This window comes from Lotus japonicus, chromosome 1, assembly GCF_012489685.1.
Source record: "Lotus japonicus ecotype B-129 chromosome 1, LjGifu_v1.2".
Lineage (NCBI taxonomy): Eukaryota > Viridiplantae > Streptophyta > Magnoliopsida > Fabales > Fabaceae > Lotus > Lotus japonicus.
The window spans coordinates 116,722,890-116,746,854 of NC_080041.1; the positions used below are offsets into that span (position 1 = coordinate 116,722,890).

At 38.4% G+C, this 23,965-nt stretch overlaps 3 protein-coding genes and 1 pseudogene across 3 annotated transcripts; 2 read left to right on the forward strand and 2 right to left on the reverse strand.

Annotated features, from left to right (window-relative positions):
• Positions 1-222: 222 nt before the first annotated feature.
• Positions 223-756, forward strand: LOC130721007 (uncharacterized). The gene has a single exon (XM_057571734.1). The coding sequence runs from the start codon at positions 223-225 to the stop codon at positions 754-756; it is 534 nt and encodes a 177-aa protein (XP_057427717.1).
• A 4,044-nt stretch (positions 757-4,800) lies between these two features.
• LOC130729662 (germin-like protein subfamily 1 member 17) lies at positions 4,801-6,704 on the reverse strand. Its single transcript, XM_057581481.1, has 2 exons — positions 6,512-6,704; positions 4,801-5,476 (listed from the first exon to the last, which is right to left on the reverse strand). Exons 1-2 carry the CDS (start codon positions 6,702-6,704, stop codon positions 4,923-4,925), a joined length of 747 nt encoding a protein of 248 aa, XP_057437464.1. The 3' UTR covers positions 4,801-4,922.
• Positions 6,705-11,374: 4,670 nt separating this feature from the next.
• Positions 11,375-13,474, forward strand: LOC130721016 (uncharacterized). Its single transcript, XM_057571743.1, has 7 exons — positions 11,375-11,591; positions 11,706-11,835; positions 12,024-12,263; positions 12,407-12,422; positions 12,633-12,825; positions 12,873-13,288; positions 13,394-13,474. Exons 1-7 carry the CDS (start codon positions 11,375-11,377, stop codon positions 13,472-13,474), a joined length of 1,293 nt encoding a protein of 430 aa, XP_057427726.1.
• Positions 13,475-20,598: 7,124 nt separating this feature from the next.
• LOC130732504 (germin-like protein subfamily 1 member 17) lies at positions 20,599-21,932 on the reverse strand (annotated as a pseudogene).
• Positions 21,933-23,965: the final 2,033 nt, after the last annotated feature.

A 23,965-nucleotide genomic window follows, 5' to 3' on the forward strand; every position in this document is an offset into this window, starting at 1 on the left:
CATAACTTTTATGCGTAGATATTCAGGGTCATGGAGACTGACAAAATCCATGTATTCATTTTTAAATTCATCCTAATTGAGCCTTTTGTTATGTGAATTTACCTCTTGTTTTTATAAATTGAGAACATAAAAGCAAGTCAACTAGATCAAAAGATGGAAAGCACAAATTGATAAGAGACGCGATGGCGGCTATGGATGTTGAAGGCGAGAAGGCTCCTCCTGATGACGGCTCACCCCCTCGGTTATCGTTTTGTGACAAGCTCATGGGAGGGGCTTCAAGATCACAATGGCAACTGGGTTCAAGGCTTCACGCATAAAATGCTTCATGGAAATTCCTTCCTTGCTGAAGCCATTGCATTACGTGATGGGTTGCAACTTGTGTGGAACCTTGGCGTGAGGAAACTTATATGCGAGTCGGATTGTAAAACACTTGTTAATGCAGGGCAGGATAGGCCCCAGATCCTTCCCCCAGACCTTGGTCTGCTTGTGACTGAGATTAAGAATTTGACACAGCTTCAATGGCAAGTTCTGGTCAGCTGGGTACCACGGGATGCGAACAAAGCAGCAGACTGGATGGCCAAGGCAAGTACTCGTGATGAGGTGCTGAGATTCGCTAGGGTGCTCTCCCCCGATCCAGATCTCCAAGTGATCATTCTTAAGGATGCGCTAGGCATCCCTTGGTTTCTATTTTTTGCTCATTTACTTTTCCGATGTATCAAAAAAGAAAAGATGGAAAGCACAAAGGGAAAAGATTGATAAAAGAAAGAAACACATCCAATCAAAAGAAAAAGGGCATATCTCTTACTCTGCTCCTTTTTGGGGCTTATGTCACTATCTAAGATATATGTGAATAGATTGAAGACTACTCGAAATATATAAAGAGAAACCAAGATTTTGAAATGCCAATACCTTATTTCCTATGTGTTTCGTTGGGCTCTTAAGTCATAAGGCCCGATGACGTTGCAGTCGATTTATAAGGGTTTGCTCTTAAGCAAACATCATAAGGGTCACCTATGCGACTTGGTTCAAGAATGAACCAGTACTCCGGTCCAACTAACAAAGTATTCAAGCAGCCTCTCAAACTCAAAGGGTCAAGATAAAACACTTAAAGCGTAACGACACCATGCCAACCATGCACCCAAAAGCATCATCTAAGGGATTCCCTTGCACTTGTAGAGACACTAAACACATATACCAAGACCTTAAACATATAAGTTCTATCATTCATTTACATAACATGCTATTAAATCTTAGAATTATTTGAGTTCTTTTAAGACTTATGAATTCTCTCCGTGCTATTATAAGTTCTATCATTCATTTACATAACATGCTATTAAATCTTACAAAAGATCGTTGTCCTTGTCACAAAACGAAGTAAATTCCAATTTTTGAAACTTCACCTTAAGTGTAGCTTAGATGATCAAACCTTTGTAAAAGCGGTTGTTTTAAAATTTCCAAGTAGTTCTACAATGTCTTTTGCATGACTACCCTCTCAATTGAATTGTTGCTTACATATCTTTGTTGACTTTGTTTACTAGTCACATTGCTTTCTATTAAGGAACTTGTTGGCATAAGGGGTGAATCCTCCAATGACATAACCTAGTGCCTTCAAAAGTGTCACTTTCACAAACATTCGGTCAGCTAAAATAAATTGGTGGTGAATGTTCAAAATTATGGATTTATTTCGTTTTGTGACAATATCATTGATCCTTCAATAAATTGATCTTTTTTTACTATGTTCAAAATGGATTTATTTATGAAAAGAAAGGTACTGGGAACAACCCTCACAGTTGAGGAACAGAGGAAAGCTAGATTAAACAAGAACAAGGCAGAAACGAAAAATACACATAAGAAAACAGAACAACAATGAAACGAAAAAAGTAAAACACACCAGATATGCCTTTTATAAATCAACGAGAAAAAAAAAGAAAGTATAAATCTATTTGTTTTAATAAAATAGACTTTAGAAAGCATTAATGTAAAAAACGATGAGTCAACTTTGGGCTTAGTCCCTCTAAAAAAAATGATGAGTCAACTTTTAAAACTTTGAGCTCATTTAATATATTTTGATGTGATTAAATATAATATTTATTAATAAAATATAAAATTAATTTTTTACTTTTTTTTTAACATTAATTATTACTAATGGTTAGTTCAGAAAAGAATAATAAACTTATTGGAATCTCTTTTTTGGTGAATAAATTTATTAGCATCTCTAAAGTTTTTAACACTTCCATTTTTATTTTTTTAAAATAATAATTAAGTATTTAAATAGTATAAAATTTATTTAAGAATTTACTAGTCACACCATTAATTGTTTATTGCTTTAATTATTTGATAATACTTTGATTGTTGAATAAAAAGTAAATCGGCATGGTCTACCATTTAGAAGGAGGGGAAAAATAATTGAGGAGATACATTTCATCATGATAAAGATAGTAAACTATGTGAAAGCCTCATGGGTATCAGAACTATTTTAACCAAACTCTTTTTAATACATTCATGCGTGTAACGTACACCAATTTCTTAAGGGTTAAAATCATAATATCAAATAATTTAAAAGTCAATTAAAACAAGGAGAATTTGAATCAATAAGAAACTTTAACAAAAGTGGGACCAAAATGAAATCATCCTAAATATCAGGCATTTCTAGTGGTGCTTTCAAAGAAAGGTCCATCGACCATCGTGAGCAAGGCATCCTCAGCGGTGCAACACTTCATCTCAACGTCGACTTCCTTCGTCTATGGTGTTAAGCGCCCACGCAACACACAAGAAAGGGTCAACTCAAAAGAAAAACATGACGCCATATAGTAGCATGTTAAACATGTTCATATTAAACAACATAGTTTAATCCAAATAAGATAGTATGTTCAAAACGACATAATCCGATTATCAAGTCATCAGTCAACGTATCCTAGGGTTAGTCTAGGATGAATGCACAGTCCAGGTCAGCCTTCTAGTCAAAAACATGATCTGGATACATAATGCCAACCATTAAGGTGGCGGGATAAACACGACTCCTTGAACCACGAACGAGAGTGAAGCTTAATTCATTGTATTCTTTTGCAACGTAACTAATCTTGCTTTGTTCTTGTGATTTTTCAATCCTCATTCAACTTGTTTTTGAATACCCATTTGATTCCAATAATAGTTTTATCTTTAGGTATGAGAACCAGGGTCCAAACTTTTGACTTCTTTCGAATTGATAAATTTTTCTTATAAACCCAAGATCCAGCTTTCATATCATTGAGAGCTTGAGATACATATTTAGGTTCAATCTCTGAGATGAATGTCATGTTGTTGAATTCTTCATACTTAGAGAAGAATGCCATATTGTTTTCTTTGAAGGGTGATCTTGTTTTAACTCGTTCAGGAGGATTCCAATTACTTTCTCAGGTGGATAATTAGCCTTATATCTCCAATCTTTTTGTAGATATGATCTTCATGAGGGTGTGTCTTGATTAGATGACTCATCATTTGTATTAGACGACTGACGAGCAGACAAGTCAATATTAGTTTGCAATTGCAGTTGATCAAATGATGAGGGGTCTAAGTAACTTTTTCTTTGATTTAGATCAAGTCCTGCAAAATCCTCATCTAGGCTTGCTAGATCATGAGTAGTAGGAAAAATAGGGACCAGACGAGCAAACATGTTTCTTACACATACTTGATTTTGAGAATTGGACATTCTTGGTTGTAACTTCAATGTTAGATTGCTATGCAATTCTGGCTGGACTATGTCATTCCTAATCCAGCCTGAATTGTAATGCAACCCGACATTGAAGTTGCAGTCAAGAGTGACCAATATCGTATGCTTAACTAATGAAATTGATGATAAATATAAGGTGTGGATGGATTTATATGAATGGTAAAATAAATCAAATAATTTTACTCCATGAAAATTTGCAAAGCAAATTTGGTGAGAACTTGCATTATTTGCTAATAGTTTAGGGTTCCTAAGTTGGCGGTCTCGTTTAGGACAAACAATATCCCTAACTTTGAGATAATAAGCATTGTAATTCCGAGTTAGGGGGCACTGTATGACCTGGACAAGAGAGACTAATTTTGGGACATGTTAGCTGTGAGCAAATGGCTGCAACTCATCGTTAAATTTTCATTGACAAGAGAGACTTATTTTCTACGTTGTACATATATAACGTCTGCCAAGCCGACACTATTCAGAGTTGGTCTATACGACCAATGCTACTTTTTATGAATTTGTGTCGGCCGAAGTAGCAAGTGAGTTGCGTAAGTTTATTGTTGGTTAATCTAACGCTAACACGTAGGGTCACCCCCGGCCGGGGCCGACGCTAAATAGTTAGTATCATACCATGTAACATGAGTCTCGATGTTGACACTAAATCAATGTTACCGTATGTCATTTGTTGCCTACTCAGAAAAGAAAGGGATCAGGGGGCTTATTGATCGGAGAAAGGGAAGAGACTTATTGGTTTGACCTAATTGAGAAGGAGATAAAAAGGGATCACCTAACCTTCTCTTGAGTGAGAGAGGCAAGTCGCAAGGCAAAAAGCTTAGTCGTTTTCAAGTTTGAGGGTCTCCTTTCCATTATCTCTCAAACATAATTGGATAACTAATTCTTCTTGATTAATCCTTCGACACACTTTAAATATATGATTGGAGTATTAAGGGATCCTTGTTATTAAATTAAATTAACTTGAGAAAGTACACCCAAATAATAATTTTAACGTGAGAATAATAATGTGTTGAACCAAATTAAACTCCAAACTTTCTTCCATTTCAACAATACAAAATTAAACTCCAAACATAAAAGCTACAATATCAAAAAATAAAGCATGCATTTTATTTTATTTATTACAATAGCAATTGTATAGAGAAGGCTATTGCATGAGGTGACATCAGTACAAGTGTCTTATACAATCTGAATGAAACGAGTATTAATATTAGTTGTTGTCATACCAAGACTTCTTTAGAAGATTATCAATTATGCTCTTATCCACCTGTAAAGCTTTGGTAAGAACCTCTTGAGAAATTGGAGGACTAGCTTTAAACAAAGCATTTGCAATGGTAATAACTCCAGGATTTTGACTACTCAATCCAGCAATAGCAACAGCATTTCCAGATCCCACATTCAATTGGAAATGAATGAGACTAATTGGGAACACAAAAACATCACCTTTGTTGAGAACTTTAGTGAAGAGACGATTACCACCATTTGCGTTATTGGATGTGACAAATCCAACGTAGAGAGTTCCTTCAAGGACTATAAGGATCTCTGTGGCTCGAGGGTGAGTGTGTGGAGGGTTTAAACCTTTAGGTGCAAAATCTATGCGAGCCAAAGATATGCCAAGTGTGTTTAGTCCAAATAGCTGCTCAACTGTGACAGGGGTCACTTTAGAGCCAAGTGGATTAGAGGTTTTCCCAGGTTCAACATGTTTGAAGAAATCTTCAGCTTTTACAAGAGCAGGGTCTTTGCAGAATTTTCCATTCACAAACACTGTACGCATGAACAATTTTTATTGTAATCTTAGAAATAGGGAAAGAACTAGAGAAACAAGTTTTCTAATTACTTGTTTACGAAATATTAACATATTAAACTATTTTTTTTTAAATCAACAATAACTATTTGGAGAGGGCGTGTAAAAATTTATTTAATTAGAAAGACAAATATAACATTTGAATATTACTATTGTATCTATGGAGTTATCACTCATGGAAGTCCGGTCTAAGGAGGCGGTGTAAAAATTTATTTAATTAGAAAAACAAATATAACATTTGAATATTACTATTGTATCTATAGAATTACCACTCATGGTAGTCCGGTCTAAAGAGCGAATCATAAGCGCACATGGCAATTAAAAGCTAAGAGGATTGTGGCTACCGAGCTACCACTCATGGTGGCCCGACCTCATAAGCTAAAGAGTGGGTGACTCCAATAAAGGCGAAGATCTAACCGGAGGAACAACTAACACTTAGATTAAGTAGTTGTGTAACCTGGTTCTGTTTTTATTCTTTTCTCCCGTAGCCTGGGCATCACACAATACTCTGTTTTTCTTGGCCTTTTATTAGCATTTCCCTTTACTTTGTATTTTCACCATGGGATTGAAGTACCTATAATACTTCTTTAATTAAGTTTGTCTTATCTAAAAAAAAATTATTGTGCAACCTCGCATTCATTAGTAAATTTACATCATTCAATTATCCAATAAATCACGTCCCAAAAATGAAATGGCGCCTAGAGACAATCTTAAGCCTACTAAAAGCTAGCCTAAGATAATAGGGATTTGATATCGTCACCAACTCTAATCCCCAGAGTTTTGAGAGAACAACTATAAAAAAAAAATATAAGAAACTAAAAAAATAAAAGGAATTATCTTTGAGGGAACCACTACCCCACTTTCATCGTAAAAAAAAAAAAAAAGACTACCCCACTTTCCATCAACTTGCCCTATCACTGCTTGCATGACCTAAACGAAAAACAAACTTAATTAACATTTGGGTAGTAGGAATTATGAGGACTTAGGAAACATACCACCATCTTTTGGGTCATTGATTCCCACACAGAAGTCTTGTAGAGGGCTGGGGTCATAGGCAGAGGCAAAAGAGGATGCCAAAGCCAAGATGGTAACAAGGAAGTAGACAACTTTCATTTTGCCTCTCACTATATTACTCCTAAACGGTACGGTTCTGTGTATGTATGTAATTTCTTGTGTGTTTTGAAGCATGTTAAGCTTGCTATTTATAAGGATAAAACATTGAAGTGGTTTGCTCACTTGCTGTTTATCTTTAACGCAATTAATTTTCTAATTAACAATGAACCATTCCTACCTTCAAAAAACAATGAATCATTCTTTAACAACTACATGAGAGCTTGATCAAAAGAGTGGACTAAGTAGGTTAAAGCAATTGTTTCTGGATTGCGTCCTCTGACTAGGCATGCTGGCATGGTACATGATGTTATTCGTAATAATGTGAAACCCACCAGGCGTAAATAAAAAATTAGTATATGGACTTTGTCTCAATTCTTGACAGCTTATCTTAATTTCAATGGTTGCAATTACAGTTTAACTGGCATTGCATCATAAGGAGTAGTTGGTGGAGTTTGGAATTATTTTAAAGAATTGGGTGATAAATAATATGTTCACAAAGGAAGAGAGACCATATATTTCTGATTGAGCAATAATTAATTAACAATCATAATAATTTTCACTTTATTTTCTATCTATTTCTTTTCTTTTAATTACATAACTCATCACGTTTGTTTTCTATCTCTCCTTTTTGCTCTCAATTTCTATTTTAAAATAAAGTGTGAATCAAGTTTTTACTTTCTGACTTGCCCTGTCAACAAATATAATAGTTACTTATTGCAAACCAAATTATAACGTAACCTTTTTTTTTCATTATTATAAAGATTTTGAATAACAGGAAGAGTGTTTGAAAATGATGAACATCAACATCATTAATTTAATTGTACGATATACTTTGAGTGGGATGGTGCAATTGCATAGGGGGCCTTTAATATTGCAAAGGGATGACTGAATTGATAAGGAGAAATTATTTTTTAAAAAAATTAATTCTATCTTCAATTTCCATTGCGGATTTGAGAGCCGTGTTGGATGAATAATCTATATGTATTTCTGTAAGTTGTTTATGGTCCCGGTGACAATTCTTAATCCGTAGTAATTAGAGTTGAACACACCCAAATTTTTATTTAAAAAAAAAATATATTGTAGAAAGCTCTAAAATATAATGCTTATGATAAGAGGAAGTGGTAATACTAAAACGAAAATGGTAGCAGAAAATTAATTAGGGACACTGTAGTTATAGGCAAATTCTTGTGAAAAAATTGTGTAAGAAAAACGAGGAGGGAAAAGCATAGAATATGAACCGGTAGTGAAGTGGGTTGTTATAATATTGGTTACGTATTTCATTTTTAAATAAGTGGTTGTGATTTCAATTTTTACCTCTTAGTTTAAAAAAAAAATATAGACCAGCTATTTGCAGCTTAATGCGCTGACATGAGACTAATGATTAATTACACGATTCATTTACATCTTATTTTTTCTTCCACCTCATTTTATTTATTTTCTCTTATTCATTTCTTCTTTCCTATTAGACATAGCTTTTACTTCTCTTTTCTGATTTTTTTTTATAGGCTTCTGATTTTCTGTTATCTTAATCTTGTGGTGGAATTTGGAGGTGGATTTAGTTTCATTGAATGTGAAACAAAGTTGTTAATTAATGCGATAGAGAATGATAAAATAAATGTATTTTAAAAGCTTTAAAAATATTCAATTTTCAACCTGAAAATAAAGTAATGTGTAATATGCAGTATTCTTCCTAAAAATATAAGCTCCTTAATGTTGGGTCTACTTTTACACATTTTAAATTACCATTTGCACACTAGCTATAGAAAAAGCTTATGCTCAAAACAATAAATATATATTCAAACTCCAGCAAAGAGATGATGAAATAATGAGTGCTGTGAAAAAAATGGAAATAAAAATGAGAGAAAATGAGATTGAGATGGTATAAAAATTAGAGTGTGAATGTATAATTCTTCTCAAAGTATCTTTTATATAATTTTCAACTTGTACTCTCATGCCTCTTACTTGGCTGAAGCGCAAAGCCTTCTCCATCAAGATTGGGAAGTTTCCCTACAGCATAAGACTAGGGAGCACAATCGTCCTGCGAATGCCTTAGCTAAGCTCGGATTGAGGTTGCGTCTGGACTTCACTACTTGGAACTCACCTCATGCTGAGATAGCTCCTCTAGTGGGGTGTGGCTAGTTTTTATTTTGTTTCTTCATTCTGCGTTGTTGTTTTTCTATTTCCCATTTACCAAAAATAAAACAAGCTAAACTTCTAGAAATCAATTTTTATGCTTTTAGAATTTTAAGGAAGAGTTAAACTTTTGCATTCGAAAGTTCAAGTCTAAGAAGAAAAAAAATGTTGACTGAACGACTTATGAGAGTTACTTAACTTCACCCTAATTCATTAATATGATTATTTATAAATAAATTAATAAATAAAATATGAAAATTATGTTCCACTTGTCTTAACTGTGATTGATCTACATAGACCATGAGTTATTTCACCCAAACTTTTCCATGGATCATTTAGACAACCTTATAAAATACTTGGATTATGGAAGTTTAAGTTGTAAAAACAAATCCGCTCTCACACTCTAGATTTGTCATTTTCGAGAAAAGATGTTTACACTTTTAGAAGTTAAGTTTTAGATTCTATCGTTTCTGTATTTTCAGAATTTCAATGTATGAAAGTGTACAATTTTTTTGTTTTTGAAAGTTCAAGAACCAAAGTATAATTAATGAGAAAAAACTTACACGTCCGGCAGCTTAAGTTCTAAAAATTACCTTTTTACTTCTATGATTTCGTCTTCCAAATGTGTTACTTCCGAAAATTCAAGTTTTTCCGAAGGCAAACCAAAATCCTTGCACCGTAGCGCAACATGAGGTGGTTCGTCATCTCTCCAAAATCGCCACATAAAGGGCAGCAAGGGTCCACATCAACGCCTCGACATCTAAGACCTTCCCAAACAACAAGAGTTCTAGAGTTTAGCTTCTAAAAAAAAATGTATATAATGTTATTTTGGGAAGAAATTTTTAGAGTACCCAAATAGTAATTTTGGATGTGTAAAAACTAAAAAGTAATCTCATAGCTAACTAAGCCTCAATGGTTCTTTAATTGGATTTGATTATTACAACCAAATCTGCCCAAATGGAAATTGTTCTCAAGCTCCTAGTGCCTTCAAACACAACCTTTACCAACTAGACCAGAATTGGGTTTAAAGTCCCACCCTTTAGGATACTCGCCCCACCCTTTTTTTTTATCCCAAAAGTACTCCACGGTTAATTATTAACCGTATTCCATATATGGAACACGATTAATGATTAACCGTGTTCAATATATGGAACACAGTTAATGATTAACCGTATTTTTTCCCACAGTGTGAACAACTTTGCCACCGTTACTCCTCCTTCCACCAAAGAACAAATACGGTTAATGATTAACCGTAATGAATTAACCGTATTATGTCCTGACAGTGTGATCACCTTTTCCACCATTACTCCTCCCTCCACCAACTCCTCTCAGGCCCCCTGTACTTTATCTGACAAACAGCAGGTCACAGACCATTACTCATTTCCACCAACATTACCCTCCTCAACTCCCTCACATTTCTTCTTCCCACCACCACCAACATCTCCACTTTCCTTCTTTCCACCACAACCACCACCAAGGGAAGCTTTAAACTCTTGGCAAGTGTTGTTAGTTTTTAGAACTTTATTTATAGTTAGTTTAAGTAGTTAGTTGTCAGTTTAGTAGTTAGTTTAGGTAGTTAAGTTGGTAGTTTAAGGTTTTTGTATCGTGAACAAATACGGCAAATGAAAGTTCATATTCAATACAAAATTTGATTTGCCGTATTTAATATGAACTGTGATTTGCCGTATTGAATGTGAACATTGATTTACCGTATTGGATATGAACATTGATTTACCGTATTCACTTCCAGAGATGACATATTCTTATGTTTTTGGTGAGTCACAATTGATAAATGCTGAAAATGATCATCTTAAAGAGGAGCAACCATCACCATTTGAACCCCCGAGTATAACTATAGATGTCTCCCATTTGTATGCGACTAATCAGGTACTCATTGAACAAATTTTTGCATGTTTTCTTTATGCTTTGTCTATGCCTTGTTTATGCCTTATGCCTTGTTTATCATTAAACATTGTTTCCCTACACGAGTTGATCTTCTGAAATGGGTTCACGACATTTCTATTAGAAATAAATTTGTTCTGGTGATCACAAAGTCTGATAGTGGTGCGAATGGAAGAAAAGAATATGTGCTTCTGGGGTGTGAGAAGCATGGTGAGTATGCTCCCTACAAAGACTCTGATCTTGTTGAAGGAACGACAACACAAAAGGAAGGTTGCCCATTTAGACTCAAATGACGACCTACGAAAAATGGTAGAGATTGGTGGCTGAAGGTGATGGATGGTAAACACATCCATCAACCAGGTAGGTCACTACTTGGCCACAATTACGCTGGTCGACTAACTAGTGTTGAGAAGGAGGAAGTGATAAAACAGGCTAAGATTTGGGTTCCACCGAGAAAGATGTTGTTGTCTTTGAAGGAAAAAAATCATGCAAACTTGTCTACCATCCGACAAATTTATGGTGTTTGCAAGAGGTTTAGACAATCTGTTCGTGGGTCATTGACAGAGATGCAACGATTGCTGAAGAAGTTGGACGATGACAACTATGTTCACTTTGAAAGACATGAACCCGGATCGGAAGTCATTAGAGATGTATTTTGGGCTCATCCGAATGCTGTCAAACTGTTCAACACATTCCATTTTGTAGTGATCATGGATTGCACTTACAAGACAAGCAAATATAAACTCCCCTTGCTCGAGATTGTTGGTCTGACTTCCACAGATAAGACATACTCCATAGAATTCTGCTACATTGGCAGTGAGGCCACATATGACTACATTTGGGCATTGGAGTGTATGAAGTCTCTTATTGCCGACCAATCCAGGTTGCCTACAGTGATTGTGACTGACCGAGATCTGGCCTTATTGAGTGCTGCTAAACAAAGCCTTCACACCACTACCCATTTATTATGCTTGTGGCACATAAACAAGTGTGTTTTGGCAAAGTGAAAATTGTATGTTGGCACGGATAATTTTGCTGCAGAGGTTATGGAGAAGTGGGCCAACTTGCTAGATGCTTCAACAGTTGAAGAATTTGAAGGTCTTTGGATGGAATTGTTTAAAATGTGCAAGGATAAATACAGAAACTTTATCACTTATTGTTCTACTACATGGTCGGTCCACAAGGAGAAATTTTCCAAGGCATGGACAAATCATGTGATGCATTTTGGAACAACAACAAGCAACAGGTACAAGAAATATGTTATTACTTGTTATATGTTTTTCATTTGATAGATTATTACAGTATTAATTCTTATATGTTTTAAAGTATAAAGTAATAAGGCGCGCTGTTTGTTTGCAGGGCTGAAGATGCACATGCCAGCTTGAAGAGGATGTTGCGGAACAGCAAGGGCGACCTGGCCACTTCATGGGATGCGTCGCATAGTTTGACCATGAATCGTCACACTGAGATAGTAGCATCGTTTGAGCGCAGTATTAACAGAATTGATCACATTTTCAAGACCCCATTCTACATAAATATTAGAGGATTTGTGTCAAACAAATGCTTGCAACTCATTGATGCTGAACAGACAAGAACGAAGTCCTACGGCGGCAGATGCGATTGCTTATTGAGAGAGACTCATGGACTACCTTGCGGTTGTCAACTTGCAAGTTACCGGTCAACCACTCTCTTGTCAACTTTTTCTATTTGTTATTGAATGTGACACGTTTGTGAACTTGCAGGTTACGAAAGAATTCCGTATGAGGCAATTCATCCATTCTGGAAGAGCCTAAGTTAGGAGCATGTACCTGTTGCAGAGACTGGCAGCTCAAATATTTGCGGCCTAAACCATGGAGAAATGCACCCAGAAGTAGATGCACTGACACTGGAGGGCAGAGTATGGTTAGGAGGAAGCTTCGGGCGATATATTGTCCTGAAAGCAGTTCACTGTGTACTCCTGAGGTTCAGATAAAGTCCAACCACACTCTTACGTTGAAGGAGAGCAAACCACCCAAGGGTCAAGCAATAGGATCCTTGACTCGTGATCCTTCAGGGTTTGAACATGTTGACATGGAGATCAAAGCGGCAAAGAAGGCTTCACAAGCAGCAAAGAAGGCTTCACAACCAGCAAAGAAGGTTCACAACCAGCAAAGAGGAAGAAGTGTGTGAAGAATTCTGATACAAGCTATTTCATGAGTCATTTTCCAGCCTTTCTCCATCCATATATAGACGGAGTTACAAATGTTGAGGATGATGGCAACTGTGGCTATAGATCCATTGCTGCATTACTGAGGCATTCCTCTGGTGAGGACGGTTGGCCTTGGGTTAGAGCATCGTTGATAGGAGAACTTGATCATAATAGGTTGATGTATGAGTCCATGTGGTCCGGACAGATTGTTACTGCCTTACATGATCGACTCACTCTTCCTTATGGTGACCCAGCCACCCCTGATAAATGGATGCAACTGCCAGAGATAGGATACATTATGGCAAAAAGGTTCCAAGTGGTTTTCATAACCTTCTCCTCTATGGGTTGTAACACATACCTTCCACTGAGAGGAGCCGGTCTACCAGATGTGCATTCTATTATAGCTATTGGTCATGTGATAAATCACTTTATACATGTATATTTTGATTAAGTACACTAATATTTTGGTTACCTACTAGCTTGTCAATTAATTTTTGTATTTGGAATTTATCTAATTATGTGGTTATTCCCTATAATATAGCTTCATTTAACTCCTGGACACCCTATGCTGCCTTTTGTTCCCCAGTGGCAATGTCATGCTAATACTGCCTCCAAATACTGAGGCATTCCATATGGTCCACGTTTAGCCATGTTCGCTGCAGAATTCCAAGCTTGACTTGCGAATTTTGGTGGTCCTCTTGGTCCTAGTCAGGCTAGCTATGTGGATATCACCACGGATTGAGTGTTCCCTATTGTGTAATATTCATTTGTAAACGCTCTGTAATATTAATTTGATGGCCCTTATCCTTAGGTTGTTAAGCAGTTCACTATGTAGACATCACCACGGATTGAGTGTTCCCTATTGTGTAATATTCATTTGTAAACGCTCTGTAATATTAATTTGATGGCCCTTATCCTTAGGTTGTTAAGCAGTTCACTATGTAGACATCACCATAGATTGACAGGTCACTGCGTGCAATGTTCATTTGCTGAATAGTAAAGCTCATTTGACATTTCATTTCATTATCAAAGTCTTGTCATTTCCATCCACTACACAACAAACTAGAAACCTGACATTACTCTCAATCACCAACCCCAACCACACTTCTACCAGCCACCAATACACCATAAATCTTCTGACCATTCTGCTATAAATCTCTATTGTGTATTGCCTCTTCTTCTTACTCTTCATCCTCTTCTTCCTGTCTTGTAACCTAGACAAAAAAAAAACACACAATGGAACAAGACCCAAATGCATTCGTCCGCCATTGCAAACGTCAAAGCAACACTTCTGGCAGCTCTCGTCCTCTCATTCCTGGCCCGGCTGGCGCCATCCAGGCTGCCATGTATGCCCGTAGATCCACCCCTAACACACCACTAATTCCGAACCAGGAAATCGTGAGGCGTGTGCTCGAACACGGATCAACCGAAACCGATCATGATTTCAATTCAAATGCTTGGCTATCAGCCCTGCAAGAGTGGGGATTTGCCACTCCGCCGGGCTCAATGACAGCGAACGTTGAGAGAGTGGAGAATGTTGTTGCTGTTATCAAATCTTGCACTCCCAACGGTTTCGGAGATGCGAAAGCTACCCTCAAGGTATGTCCTTGCTTTTATCCCCCTTGCTTTTGTCCCCCTTCTCTAACCGTACATCGTTCCTATTTATTTCTCTCACGATTGCAATAATTTAAGACCCTACGGGTACCGTTGATGCTAGCATCCATCGTAAGACCTTCACTCACAGTGAATTTGCGAATGACATAACTGTTGGATCTGTTCTCGTTCTCCAAAAGGTCTATCCTCTAGAACCTAAATATTAAGCTTGCTTCATTTGGACAACTATGCATGGTTGGATTAAAGTCTGCAATTTACTTGCAGGTTGCTCTGTTTGCACCTAGAAGATCTGTTTGTTATCTTAATATAACATTGCCCAACATAGTCAAGGTATTTCTAAAGGATTGCGGACCCAATGACTTCATCGATATCACAGAGGAATAATTTTGTTTTTCATGTTTCTTCTGGTTAATTTGGTTGTGTAACCTTCGAACTGTTTGTCATGGATGATTTATGTTATTTTACCTGCATTGGATTATTTATGTTGTAGTTGCTACTCTTTTTTTCATTATAAGAGTCTTAATATTAAGACTAAAATAGAAAGCATGTAAATAAAAAGAGTCATAATATAAATAGTCTCATATGGTCCACATAAAAATATACATAACATACAAGAGTCATAAAATCACTCTCCCCGACCCCGATCCCTACGACCTCCTCTAGGTCTACGAGCTCTACCTCCACGAGTACCCTCTCCACGATCACCCTCTCCACGAGCTCTGCCTCCATGGGCTCTGCCTCCACGAGTTCTGCCTCCCGCAGCTGCGGTTCCTCGAACAGCAGCAAAGGCAACTCCCTGGGTACCAACGAAGGAACTCGATCTAAAAAGTTCGAGCGCCCTCTCAGTGAGGAGTCGGGCCTGTGTGCCTACTGCAAGAGCACCTGGCACCTCCAGTGGCTGCTCCAACATCTCCACACCCCTACGCATAGCAGACTGCAAAAAATAATATACATGTTTAGTTACAAAGAAAATGTCATTAACAAAAATCACAATTGAATGGATAAAATAATATACAAGTTTAGAATCTAAACTTACCACGGCACTGAGTTCCTCCCTCCTATCATCAGGGATGATGAACCGATGGGACACTCTGCAATACCACCTCATGTAATCTGACACCCCGTCTCCCGGACGTATAGCAGGGATCCCATGAGGGACCAGGTGCGGCACGTAGTCAGCATAGGCATCATCTGTGGTCTCAGCAAGGGACCCCATCGTCTGGATCTCAGAGGGGTGTCGAGGGATATCCTGTATGTAGCCAAACTGGCGCATAACCCTCTCTGGTAGATGTCGCCTCACAGCCCGGCCGAAAGGTGTCCTGATGTAGGCAGAATAGAGGGCCCTCGAATCCCGCGGTTGATGATCCCGATGGTCCTCAAATGGGGTCCATATGATGTCATCCACCGTAAACTCATCAAGCATGACTCGTCTCTCATCGAGTCTGGCATGCCCGATCCGGGACGTAAACAACCGCTACGCCGTAGGCTGGTCCTGTGAGTAGTCCGGAACCGCCCTCCTGATAATGACGCGGTCAAAAATGTACTCATATGCCCATGACACCAAGAGCGAGGTGAACCCTCCCATCTGGGCTGTCTTTCTACGAGATGCACAACTAAGCTGGTCGTACAACGTAGTTAGCGCAATCGCGCCCCACGCGTACTTCGGCACTCGCCCAAGGTCCTCCAGCATCCCAATCCAGTAGACAGTCGTGTGATATCCCTCGCTCTTGCTGGCAAAGAGCGTCGCGCCAAGCTAGTTCACCAGCCAAATCCGGGCAGCATCCTCATACCGGTGCTCTACAATGAAATGAATTAAGTTAACAATTTATAATAATACGCTAAAAATAGATACAATTTAATCAAGTAATAATGAAGACATACCACCCAAAGCAATCTCATACAGGGTCTTCAACATAAAGAACCGAATAGTCTGGCCATGCTTCGCATCAAACTCCTCAAGATAATCAGCGGTGGATCCTCCCATGAGCTGGACGCAGAGCGCTGCACACTCATCTCGCTCCCCCTGCCAGGCGTGTAGAACCTCGACCCCATGGGGAGATGGAGAAGAGCCGACACATCGTCCAAGGTGATAGTTATCTCCCCGAACGGCATGTGGAAGCTACTGGTCTCCTCATGCCACCTCTCAACAAGGGCCAATATGAGGCCTGGGTCTGTCTCCGGGTATCCGCACCAAGGTAGGTGATACAAACCCGTCTGCTGCAGCAGCTGTCGAACCTGTGTATGGTTGTCTGAATCGCCATCACAAGGGAGGTTCCATACCTTCCCCCCAACCGTGGCCAGCCTCAATGCTCGACGGTCTATGTACCGCGGGTCTGTGCGTAGGAGTGAATGCCACGTCCAGGGAGCCTTGTGATCAGCATAATGCGTGAGAAGCGACAGGTCATCAGGCCCCCCGGAAACGGTGCCACCCTCTGGATCAGGTCATCATCACCGCCATGTGCACCCTCTGGCACGACATCAGCATCAAGCTCCTCCTCAAGAATATGCTCCTCCTCACTACTCCCCTCTCGCTCATGGTCAGAAGAAGACTCCTCGCCAGATGTCTCCTCGCTGGAAGGCTGCTGAGGAATGGCATAGGGAGATAACTCAACCATCGGAGACGGAGGAGTAGGAACCGGATCTGAAAGGTCAACCACAGGATCCAGCACAGTAGCATCCATAGCGGAAGACTCTCCCCTGGTAGACGGCACGGAAGCAGCCGGAGTTGAAGACTCAACCATGGGCGACGACATAGTAGCAGCCGGAGCTGAAGACTCGACCGCCTGAGTGGCTGCACCATGATCGCCGCGCCGGCTAGAAGCATGCAAGCGTCGGTGTCGATCCTCGGTACCCTCTACATCCTCACTAGTAGATCGAGACCTCTTTTCGCCCTTCATTCTCGCTATCGATTCAAAGCAAACAAATTTAATAGCATTAACATCAAATTTTATCAATTATTTCAATATGAATTATTCAATATTCAATTATCTAATTTATCTCAATTATATAAGTAATTTCAACTATCTATGTTATCTCAATATTAAAGAATTCACTAAATAAATTATCTATTTTCACTAATTAAATATGCATTTTAAATATTTTCACTAAATAAGAAAAATAAAATCTGGCTTAAAAAACGGTTAATCATTTTCCATAATGAAAACAGTTAATCATTTTCCATGTTGAAAACGGTAAATCATTTACCATGTTGAAAACGGAAAATGTTTCACCGAATTTACAGTGAAACACATTCACGACATAGGCGTGAAACCCACTCGTACCCATACTCATTTCATGCAATTTCAGACAACACAACCTACCTCTAATCATCAATCGACTACCCTAGTGTTGAATCATTCACCTAATTTAAACCTAAATGGTGAGAATCGGTGAAAATCAAAACTTACCTTTTGAATGTAATGAATGAGAGTTCTAGTTCTTTGAGGGAGCTTTGGTGATGATGAGAACGGAGCTTTGAAGGAGATATGGTTCAGGAACGCACGTTTGGGAGCGATTTGGAGAAGGAGCGATTTGGGGAGGGAAAGTGAGTTTTGAAAATGGGGTTGAAAATGACTCTGGTTCCTGTTATAAGTTTAAATAAAAAACGGTAAATGATTTGTCATATTAAAAACGGTTTATCATTTACCGTGTTCTAGTCAGGAGGGACTTTACGGTAATTTCCCCACTTTAAGTGGGGTGGGGAGCCTAAGGGCTGGGGCGTTAAACCCGATTTCCCAACTAGACCACTCATCACCTCTTCTCCACTCACAACACCTCCAATGTTTCAAACTTGCAAAACCAAGTGATGAGGATTCCATTCCATTTCCTCCAAATCCCCAATCTATAACCAAACACTAACTTCACTCTTCACTCCCTATTTTCATTTCCAATTTTCACTTTCATGTCACTTCAATAATCCATCCTTCTTAGATTCAACATCTCACCACAATGGACATCCTCTTCGCGCAGATCCAGGCGGATCTCCGCTCCAACGACGCGCTCCGCCAATCCAGCGCCCTGCTGCAAGCCCTGCAGCAGTCCGCGGCGGGGCGCGACATCGCGGTAATCGCCAAAACCGTCGTGGAAGAGATCGTCGCAGCACCGGCCTTCACCGTCTGCAAGAAGCTCGCCTTCAACCTCATCTGCTCCACGCGCCTCACCCCCGACCACTGGGACACCGTCTGCGGCGGCATCCGCAACGACTTCCACTTCCCCGACCTCGACGTCACCGCCGCCGCCGTCTCCATTCTAGCCGCGATCCCGTCCTACCGCCTTGCCAAGCTCATCGCCGACTGCAACAAGGAGATCTCCGACTGCTTCGACTGCCCCAGCGACACTCTCCGATTCTCCATCACCAAAACCCTCGGCTCCGTTCTTGCTCGCGATGACCTTGTCACGCTCTGCGAGAACAATGTCAACCTCCTCGTCCGCGTCTCCGCCTGGTGGACCCGCATCGGCAACAACATGCTTGACCGTTCCGATATCGTCGCGAAGGTCGCGTTCGATTTCGTCGGGAGGCTCTTCCAGGAGTTCACCACCAAGCGGTTGAGCAGACTCGCCGAAGATAAGCTCGTCGACAGTGAGAATTCCCTTGCAATCCGGTCCAATTGGGTTTCCTCCATGGTTGATCTCGTTTGGAGGAAGCGCAATGCCCTCATGGCGCGATCGTTTGTTTTGCCTGTCGAGAGCTTCCGCGCCACGGTGTTTCCCGTTGTTTACTCCGTTAAGGCCGTCGCCTCCGGTAGCGTCGAGGTGATTCGGAAGCTGTCCATGGCTTCTGGTAATGCTGCCGGGGGTAATGAGGTTGATTCCAATGCGGAGAAGTTGGTGGGTGTTTCGGATGTCGTTACTCACTTGGCACCCTTTTTGGTTTCGTCGTTGGAATCGGCGTTGATTTATGAGGTGGGGATTAATATGCTTTATCTGGCTGATGTGCCTGGAGGGAAGCCTGAGTGGGCATCACAATCCATCATCGCGATTCTTACGTTGTGGGATAGGCAGGAATTTACATCTGCTAGATAGAGTATTGTTAGAGCTGTTGTTACCAATCTTCATCTCCTTGATCTTAACATGCAGGTGATGCCCCCTTTTGTATCTATATCAGTTTATTTTGATCAATAGTCTTCACTTGTCAATTGTCATAAACTTTTAAGTTGGTGGTACTTTGGCCTGTGAATTATGAGAGAATTTCACTACTCTATGCATACATGGTCCTTGCTAATGATGAAGTGAGGGTCTGAGGAACAATCCATGTTCTTAGTTTCTTTCACTAATTTAGGATCTGAGGAATCAGTTCAGTTCGCATGCTTTCTTTTTTGATTTTTGTTCGCTTCGTTGGCATTTTATTGTGACCTAATTTGATTATGTTCTTGATACTTCCCTTTAGCATGATAAGTAGTTTTTTCAATCACTAAGGGGTAGGGAGGTTTATAAATTATATCTTATTTTATCTTGGTTTTTAGGCATTTAGTTGACATAATTTAAAAGGAATTATGTTGAATATTTGTTAAGATTTAGTCTATTATTAGTCTTATCTCATTGAGATATAGTTAAGATTTATTTCTCTATCTTAGATTAGTATCTATTTAAATAGATATGATATCTATTTAAATAGAGATATGATTAGATAGATTTAGTTTCTTTTTATCTCTGATATCTATTTAAATAGAGATATGATTAGATAGATTTAGTTTCTTTTTATCTCTTTGCTAATCTATATATATTGTAGTTTATAGTCAAAAGTATTGTAAATGAAATATACACAATAATTATTTTATCAGATTCAAGTGATTACGAGCAATTTTTTGTTCCGTTTGATTCTGAACTGTTTGCGTGGAATTGAATCATCGTGGTGGTTTAGGTTTTAGGATATGTCGTCGGGACGGCAAGCTGGTCAGAAACTATTGCAATTGATGTGATTGATATGCAACTCAATTAGCTTCTTTAATTGCTTCTTTGGATTATTCCATACAGAGTATAATGTATTAAACCAAATTAAACTCCAAACTTTCTTCCATTCCACCAAATAAATTAAACTCCAAACATAAATGCTACAATATTTAAAATAACACATGCATTTTATTTATTACAATAGCAATTGTATATAGACTGCATGAGGTAATCAATACAAGGTTGATACAATCTGAATGAAACGAAACTAGTTGTTATCATACCAAGACTGCTTTTGAAGATAATCAATTATGCTCTTATCCACTTGGAAAGCTTTGGTAAGAACCTCTTTAGATATAGGGGGATCAGCTTTAAACAAAGCATTTGCAATGGTGATAACTCCAGGATTTTGACTACTCAATCCAGCAATAGCAACTGCATTTCCATTTCCCACGTTCAATTGGAAATGAATGAGACCAATTGGGAACACAAACACATCACCTTTGTTGAGCACTTTGGTGAAGAGACGATTACCACCATTTGCGTTATTGGATGTGACAAATCCAACGTAGAGAGTTCCTTCAAGGACTATAAGGATCTCTGTGGCTCGAGGGTGAGTGTGTGGAGGGTTTAAACCTTTAGGTGCAAAATCTATGCGAGCCAAAGATATGCCAAGTGTGTTTAGTCAAAATAGTTGCTCAACTGTGACAGGGGTCACTTTAGAGCCAAGTGGATTAGAGGTGTTCCCAGGTTCAACATGTTTGAAGAAATCTTCAGCTTTCACAAGTGCAGGGTCTTTGCAGAATTTTCCGTTCACAAATACTGTAAATTATGCATAAACAATTTTTAATTTAATATTATAATTAGGGAAAGAAAAAATTGGTAAAAGGACGAAAAATTAACATATTAATCACGTTTTTATTAAATTAATAATTACTAATTGGAGGAAACGGTGTGGGAATTTGTTTAAAATGACAAATACAACATTTGAATACTACTATTCGAGCTACCACTAAGGTAGTCAGTGTAGCTTGGTCTAAGGAGTGAGTCACACTTCAACTCTGATATGCGCACAAGGCTTAAAGGCTTGGAGAACTGTGTATTTACCGAGCTATTACTCATAGTAGTCTAACCTAAGAAACGAGTCACATTTCAAGCCTAATATAAGCACGAGGCAATTAAGAGCTTGGAGGGTTGCGTGTCTATCAAACTACCACTCATGGTGGTCCGACCTCAAGAGCTAACAAGTGGGCAACTCCAATAAAGGTGAAGCCCTATCTAACAAAAGGCACAAGTAACCCTCAAATTAAGTAGTTGTGTAACCCCACTTTCATTAGCCAATCACTACGTCATTTAATTATCTAATAAGTCATGTCACAAATAATAACATTTGGGTTGAAGGAATTATGAGGATTTAGGAAACATACCACCATTTTTTGGGTCATTGATTCCCACACAAAAATCTTGTAGAGGGCTCGGGTCATAGGCAGAGGCAAAAGAGGATGCCAAAGCCATGGTAACAAGGAAGTAGACAACTTCCATTTTGGCTCTCAGTACTATTACTCTTCAATGATTTTGTGTACGTATGTAATTACTTGTGTGTGAATTGATATTTGATGCATGTGAAGCTTGCTATTTATAAGGATAAAACATTGAAGTGGCTTGCTGTTTATATTTACCGCAATTAATTTTCTAATTAACAATGAACCATTCTTTAACAACTACATGAGAGCTTGATCAAAAGAGTGGACTAAGTAGGTTAAGCAATTGTTTCTGAATTGCGTCGTCTGACTGGGCAATGGTACATGTTCTTGTAATATGGTGAAACCCATGACCAGGCGTAAATAAAAAATTATTTTAGACATTGTCCCAATTCTTGAGAGATTATTTTTCTATGTTTGCATACTACAGCTTAACATTGTCATAAGGAGTAGTTGGTGGAATTTGTTGGGTGATGAATGATATATCCACAAGAAGAGAAATACCATTTCTGATTGAGGTATACTTCATTGATTTCTATTTCTTTACTTCATTTCTACTTATTTTTTAATCTATTTCTTTTTTTAATTACAACACACATCACATCTTTTATTTATTTTCTTTTTATTCTTATATATTTTTTCTCCACTCTATTTCCACCTAAAATAAGTGTGAATGAAATTGTTCCAAACCTGATTTGCCGTGTCAACAAATAGTTTACTTATTGCAATCCAAATTAAAACGTTACTTTTTTATTATTATCGTGAAGTTGTGTAATAACAGGAACAGTATTTGAAAATGATGAACATCGAGATCATTAATTTAATTTTGTATATGATGTCACCTAAATTAAAAGAATTTCAAGTCAGTAAAAAATTTTAGATTTTGGATGGAAAACTGACTAGATCGCTCATACCAAGATGGGCAAGTAAAATATTCTCCTACACATTAAACATATTTTGGAAATTTTGCTGTAATATTCACATTTTATTATTTTAAAGACGCAAAAATAAAATGATTCAGAAATTGATCCTACGAACAAATCGGGCGTGTCCAAGTCAAATAAAACACATAATAATTTTATGCGCAGATATTCAGGGTCATGGAACTAACAAAATACATGTATTCATTTTTAAATTCATCCTAATTGAGCCTTTTAATTTGTTCTGTGAATTTACCTCCTGTTTTTATAAATTGAGAACATAAAAGCAAGTAAACAACATCAAAAGATGGAAAGCACAAAGGGAAGAGATTGATAAAAGAAAGAAACACATCCAATCAAAAGAAAATGGGCATTATCTCTTACTCTGCTCTTTTTGGGGCTTATGTCACACTATCTAAGATACACGTGAATAGATTGAAGACTACACGAAATATATAAAGAGAAACCAAGATTTTGAAATGGCAATACCTTATTTCCTGTGTGTTTCGTTGGGCTCTTCAGCCATAGAGCCCGACGGCACTGCAATCGATCTATAAGGGTTTGCTCTTAAGCACACATCATAAGGTCACATGTGCAACCTAGTTCAAGAACGAATCACTTCGGTCCAACTTACAAAGGGTTGAGATGAAACACTTAAAGCGTTACGACACTAAGCCAACCATGCGCCCAGAAGCACCATGTAAGGGCTTCCCTTGCACTTGAGGAGACACTAAACACATATACCAACCTTATACATATAAGTTTTATCGTTCATTCACATAACATGCTATTCGATCTTAGAATTATTTGAGTTCTTTTAAGACTTATGGATTCTCTCCTTGCTCACACACTGACTTGAGCGTCAGAGTCTCTTTTGCAGGTACTCCCCCCCGACATTCAATGTCAGCACCCTCAGTCTCACAAGCGAGTCACGACCGAGCACCGCCGTAGAGCCTGATGAAAGATGATTTGACAAAAGAGGTTTTCCTCCACTAACTAGTTTCAAATCTCTTTAATTTCAAGACTCAATCGTAGTATAATATCAGATTTTAACATTTATCATTTCCACAATAATTGTGTTCCTACGTATTAATCTTACTACCTAGACATTGTTTGAATGATTCAAATGTGATCATTATCTAACTGAAATAACGGTAAAGAAAACGATAAAAGATATACCCAAAATAATCCAACATTAAACATAAGCCA